This window comes from Pseudopipra pipra, chromosome 20 (assembly GCF_036250125.1).
Source record: "Pseudopipra pipra isolate bDixPip1 chromosome 20, bDixPip1.hap1, whole genome shotgun sequence".
Classification (NCBI taxonomy): domain Eukaryota; kingdom Metazoa; phylum Chordata; class Aves; order Passeriformes; family Pipridae; genus Pseudopipra; species Pseudopipra pipra.
Genome location: NC_087568.1, coordinates 4,254,036 through 4,260,035, shown reverse-complemented (window position 1 = coordinate 4,260,035; position 6,000 = coordinate 4,254,036). Strand labels below are relative to the sequence as shown.

Here is a 6,000-nt window from a genome sequence, read left to right as displayed (position 1 = left end):
GACCTGTTTGTACAAGTGTAATCTCTCCAATACAGAGCCTTTCCTCTATGACTTCCCATTTGGGAAGCAGGACAGCCTTGCAGGCACAACTGCTGGAAGCTCAGGTGCCACCTACAGCTCTGGCATTGGGGAGAGGATGAGGAAGAGCCATTCCTGCTCCTCAGAGCCACGGAGCAGGTCAGGGTTAATGGCTGGGGCTGGTGCCATCACCTGAGCAGCATCCAAACCTCAGGGGAGAGGTAAGAACAGGGAAATCTTTCAGGAGCTACAGGGGGTTCCTGCAGAGATGGTGCCAGAGATACAAGGGTCTCCTGTCCAGGGGTGTTCAAGTGTCCTTCCACCACTGAAGGATCTGGTGTCTGGAGCAGGTGGCACAAAACTTTGTGGAACAGTTGGACAAACATCTTGTTGCTCAACTAGGTAATGAACAGCATAACATATAGGGTATGGCACAACCTCCAAGCAGCCCTCTCTGCAAAGTGTCTCTGGGAAGCAGAGTGATGGAAGATGTCCATTCCAGACCCAGACAAGCTGTACAATAAGTAAAATCTAATCCCTGCTGTGTTCTTCCCACCTCCTCTTTACCTTGTTTTTCTCATTGCTCAACATTTGTTTTGCCAGAATCAGATGCTAATAAAATCAAGTGCAGTTACCAAATTGGTTTTCAAGTGTTGCATTCCAATTATAAAAGCCTAATTCCTCCTTCCACCCACTGAACCTTTTTGGCATTAACAGGCTTTACTATGCAAAGTCATGCAGGGGCTGTTTCGTTTACAGTAATTAAATGAATGTCAATTGTTTTAGTTGTTTCTGAGGGAGAGTTCTACATGAGTATTAGCATGTTCTGCTAACCCTTATGTTCTGCACTTCAGGCCTGCTGCAAACCCTTGGGGGTTGACCATTGACCTGAGACTCCATACCCAGACATGCCAAGTGCATCTCAATGAGACTGAGCTCTTTTTCTCAGTTTCTATGGAACCAGCGGAGCAGAACTAATATAGAGCCCGCATATAGATGAAAGAATGAAGAGGAAAAAGGGCTTTACAGCTAAATTAATTAAGCAGATGTACCTGTCTAATTAAAGATGCGCTGTCCCTTTTGTACCCCAGCCGCAGTACAAACAGTATTTAAATACACTCTCTTCCCATTTCATCTATCAAAATATTTAGTAGGAACGCTCAGATGAAGGTGATATTAGCAAGATGAGCTTCCCATGTATTATTAATAGAAGGGCTCCCAATTATGCATGAATGCTACAGCATGTCTTGATAGCAATGGCATAAAAACCAGCTGCCCGAGCAGTTACCAAACAGCACATTTGTAACAGGTAGGACTGTTACAAATGCCTTGCCCAGCTGTACATGAGGGTTTGTGGCTGAGCCCTGTGCCCTGGGAGCAGCCTCTGCCTCAGCCTGGCACCAGGAGCTGGAATTTCTCACTGCAAGAGGCATCGAGGACTCAGCTGCTTGGATTTGGCTTTCTTAGATTTCAAAGATACTCACTCTGAGATTTTTAAGATTTCCGGCCCTCAAGGCTGCAAAGTCCAACTCCCATTCACCAACCCTGCCACAGGTATTGAAAATTCTGACTTTAAAACCTCCCAAAATAACACAATATTCCCACAGCTATCCAGATAACCAGGGTCTTCCTGCCTGAAATTACTCTAGAGGAACAAGAAGGAAATTCGGCATGTACATCTCTCAGTTCTCCAAACAGACTCAGACACACACAGTTAATAACAGCAACAAAGACCCAAAGCTATTTATAGCAAGTCAGAAAAGTCATCTAAAACCAAAAGGCTTCTAGAGGCCTGTCCTCTCTGAAGGGAGAAGGCATTTGCCTCCTGCACATTCCCAGACACAGAGACTTCCAGGAGAAAGCTGAAGCTCCTCCCCATCCCCTGGTCAGGGGGAATTCACACTCACACACAAGGGAGGAATAGAGGGAGCTGTAATAGAGGCATCAAACGCAGTTCCCCTCTGAGCCACAGCACAAATCACACCCCTTTCCCACAAGCATTAAGGATGTGCAGAATCTGAGACAGCTAAACGAGTGCTGTGCCTTTCATCAGAGCTTTGCCAGTTAAGAAAGACTTACCTGAGCATTTACTGCAGCCAGATCCAGCCAGAGGAAAAATCCTGAGCACCAACCTGCCCTGGCACAGCCCAGTCAGGGCAGCTACAGGCTGGGAGCTGTGCTTCCCCCAGGAAAACAGAATTAGTAACTTCTCTGCTCCTGCAGCTCGTTAGGTCCTTGATTGGGTTCTGAAAATGATGAACCTGCAGACAGTTTCCTGTGGCTCTGGAGATCTTTTCCAGCTGTTCTGAGTCTTCCTGCCCAGCAGAACAGGGTGACAGGGATGGCTGGTGCTTCTGCACAGGGTTTTATCAGCATTTTTTAAGCAATCTGAGTTGACAAGGGAGTAAAAACCTCTGCACCCTGACCTCAAACACTGTGTTGTCTTTGGGGACAGTTCACTGCAGAGCTGGGAGCTTTGTTTTCCTCATTCTTTAGTGGTTGCTGGCAGCAGCCTGGGACAGAGCAGTGCTTGTGTGGTTTTAGTGGAGAGCACTGGGTGAATTAAGACACAAACACATCTAACAGCTTTAATAGTCCAGATTGGCTTCGTGGGTATTGCACAGTTAAGACAAAACCACTATTCAGAAAGAGAAAAAGATATTTGAATTAAACAGGACTTCCCTCACCACAGTGTTTCATACTTTACATCATGAAGCAAAAGCCAAAAAAATTTCCTCTAAAGCCCAGTTTCTTACTCTCTGTACTTCACTCAGCCTTGGTGAGCTCCAAATTTAACACAGCTTGGCTGACTTCCTCTTCCCTTGTGATAACCTGCCACTTCAGCAACCAGACTGCAAATATTACAGGGAAAAATTTAAAATCAACTCTTCCAGAAACCATCCTTTTTAATTATGAATGTCTAAATTTCCTACATGGAAGGGGCTTAATGATACAGCTTTCTATGAACTCAAAGACAACATAAGGGTCTTGGTCAGCATTGACATAAAAGGCCTCTTCATAAAAATCCTCCAGGTCCTTGACATTCCTGTAATAGGTTTCCAGGCGCTTCTCAATATTTTCTTCCTCATCTCTGGGGTTCTGCCTGAGCCGGGCCTGGATCTCTGGGGTGGGAGCTGGTCTGAATGTGGTGTGGTACCTGGAGGTGAGAGAGAAATGCCACTGTGTCAGCCCAAGCTGAGGACACAGCAGCCATTTCCTGATACTCCATGTTTTTGCCTATCACAGTTTCTTGGATGTGCCTCTTTCTACTTTAGGATGGAGTTTTAAAACAAAGGATTCAGCAGGACAGAGGGTTCTCATCCCCAGAGTCCTGCCAGATGACACCAAAGGAATTCTGAGGGAGTTCCAGCATTGCCAGAGGCTCCCAACAATCTCTAAAAGCTCCTTTGCAATCAGGTGTTTAAATTCCCTGCCATGGGAATTGGTAATTCTAACTCTGAGTAAATGCCTCCTCTGCCCTGACACAAAACCAGTTTATCCCTCTTCCTGTACAGCCAAATTTTCTGACAGTTTTGGGATAGATGCAAAGGCAAGGAGAGAAGCAGAATTTGGGTCTCTGCATAGGGCTGCATTCCAGCTGCAGCTGGTACTGGATGTGGACACAGAGTCCACTCCACAGGAGAGTCACTGAGGGCACAGCTGGAGGCCACCCTCTCCCCTGCCCTGCAGTGGTGCAGCTTTAACACGATGCCAAGGATTAGACACAGCACCTAAAACAATTCAATTCACCAGGAACTGGGGAGGAATAAAACCCAGAGTTTGGAAGAGGAAAGCGTGTTAACTGGAGCAGATACTGAACAGATACTAATCCTGATGATAAGAAATGCAAAGATGTGTGAATGATTTGCTTCAGCCTGTTCATTTCTGCTGAACAACCACATTGCTCATTACTAAAGCAAAGAGAGCAGTTACAGCAAATCACTGCTGCTGTCACAAGTTAATGCTGCACCTCGAGTGAGATGTCTGAATAATCAGCTCTCACTTTGGGACAAATCCAGTATTTATAGCCTTAATCTTTGAGGGCTCAGTATTTGTCTTCGAGGCGGGAGGATTCAACCTTTAGAAAAGTAAAATAGTGGTTTAAAAATTTAAGTGTGGGGAACCATAAAAACAGGCCACAAGTGAAATTGTAAATACACACCATTTCCAGCAGGTATTTAGGAAGATAAATTTGTTACTTGTTCCCCAAAAAGCAAGGAGGGAGAAGGCAGTAAAGCTGAAGGTCATTGGGGAGACAAGGGGATGTGATGCCAGCGAGATGAACTGCCACATTGGAGAGCCCAACCTTCCAGTGACTCAGTGGCTCCAACGAGTTTGCTCTACTGAGCAGGAAATGTATTAATACCTCCCAGCAGACAGGACCATCACAGGAGCCTGGGGAAGTAAAATGCAGCAAGTTTTCCATTTTCCCCAGCTGGGATGCCCTCAAAACTCCCATGGGAATGTCCGAAAACCATCTGCATTTAGGCTTGGTTTTAGACATCTTCCCTCAGCATTATGTTACCAACCAATTCAGTTACCATTAAAATGTTAGACCCGAGCTATTTGCTCCTGTAAGTTTTAAATCCTGTAGGCTCCAGGATTTAAAATGCCCGTTCTGAGAGGAGCAGCTGCTGCAGCAGGAAGGTGGGTTGGTGCTCCAGGAGCTATGAAAGTTTGAACTTTTCTTTTAAGGAATCCCTAAGCAAGAGTACAGTATTCCCGAGTTCCTGAGATTTCTATGAAGTCTACCTGGTGCTTTCATCTCACTGGCAGTCTTGAAAAATGTTAAACATGAGGCAGGAGTGCAAACCTTTGCCCAGTGATGGGATCCGTCCTCCGCTGGGACAGTCGCTCCATGATGGACTCGTAGGGCAGATTAAAGAAAAATACCCTGTGGAGAACATAACAGTTAAGTGCATTAACACCCCAAGAACATCACCTGTGACCTTCAGAGTGTGAGTTAATCCTTACCCAAACAAAGGGCACACTCAAACATGGCAGTGACAGTAGCACCCAAACCTGCAGCGTCACCCTCACGAGCACAGGCACAGGATCTCTCCTCAGCTCCTTTTCCACACAGGTTTTTGGTCTCTGGGACAGCAAGGCAGCAGCTCTCTGGCACAGTGACTGTGTGTGCTGTGTGCACTGACAGGGCAACACTGGGCACAGAGACCAGTGAGGGAATTCCTGCTGGAGCCTCTCTCAGGGTCCGTCACAGCCTGCTCACCATCCAGCACTTACCTCTGAATTTCTCTGGATCCAGCTTCTCAGCCCAATACCAACTACAGTCACAATGACATGCTGCAAAAGGCAAATTCAAAATGTCTGCTGTTCCTGTCAAGGACAGAAAAAGGGCTTGTCTGCCAGTATTATGCATTCCTCCCTAAAACCAGCACTGCACTACTCGGTGCCCATGAGAGGGATTTTCCTCCTGCTGTTTTAGTCCACTTCCACTTCTTTCGTCCTTGTCTCCCCACAGTGGGAGTCCTCTGGGCTCCCACTCCTGTCCTGCATCCTTGAAAGCAGGATGAGTAATAGGACATAAGACATGGCACATGCTGCTGCTGACAAGTCCCTGTCCCTCAGGGAGCAGTGCCCGGGCACGGGGAGCAGCCCTGCCCAGCAGAGCCTTGCTGGTGACACTGTGGAAAGCAAACATTTATGCTTCATTTTAAGATCAAAACCTGCAATTCCCACTGAGTCTGAACAAGAGAGAATTGCTCAGCACCTTAAAGGCTCAGCCCCTCAGTGCCAGTGGTGAGGGTTCCACACCAGGAACAGCTTTTCTCTAGAGGATGGAGTAGGACTTGCCAGCTCATTTCTTACACGTGACACAAAAGCTTGACTTGGACCAAGGATGCAAAACCAGAAAACAACATCCACCACTCCTGACCCCAGGCACACCACACTGTGCACATAAACTGTTGTGCCCATCTCACACTGACTCCCCCTTGGCACTTTGGTTCATTATAATAGTCC

The 6,000-nt window shown here is 46.7% G+C and overlaps 1 protein-coding gene across 6 annotated transcripts in view; it reads right to left on the bottom strand.

Moving 5' to 3' along the window:
• Positions 1-2,580: 2,580 nt before the first annotated feature.
• Positions 2,581-6,000, bottom strand: part of AK8 (adenylate kinase 8) — a 67,243-nt gene continuing 63,823 nt past the window's right edge. For all 6 annotated transcript variants that reach the window (XM_064676830.1, XM_064676828.1, XM_064676832.1 and 3 more), the window contains 2 exons: positions 4,832-4,912; positions 2,581-3,175 (listed from right to left, as the gene is read on the bottom strand). In XM_064676830.1, the coding sequence (XP_064532900.1) occupies positions 2,979-3,175; positions 4,832-4,912 (278 nt within the window). In that variant the 3' untranslated portion in view covers positions 2,581-2,978. The remainder of the gene's footprint in view (positions 3,176-4,831; positions 4,913-6,000) is intronic.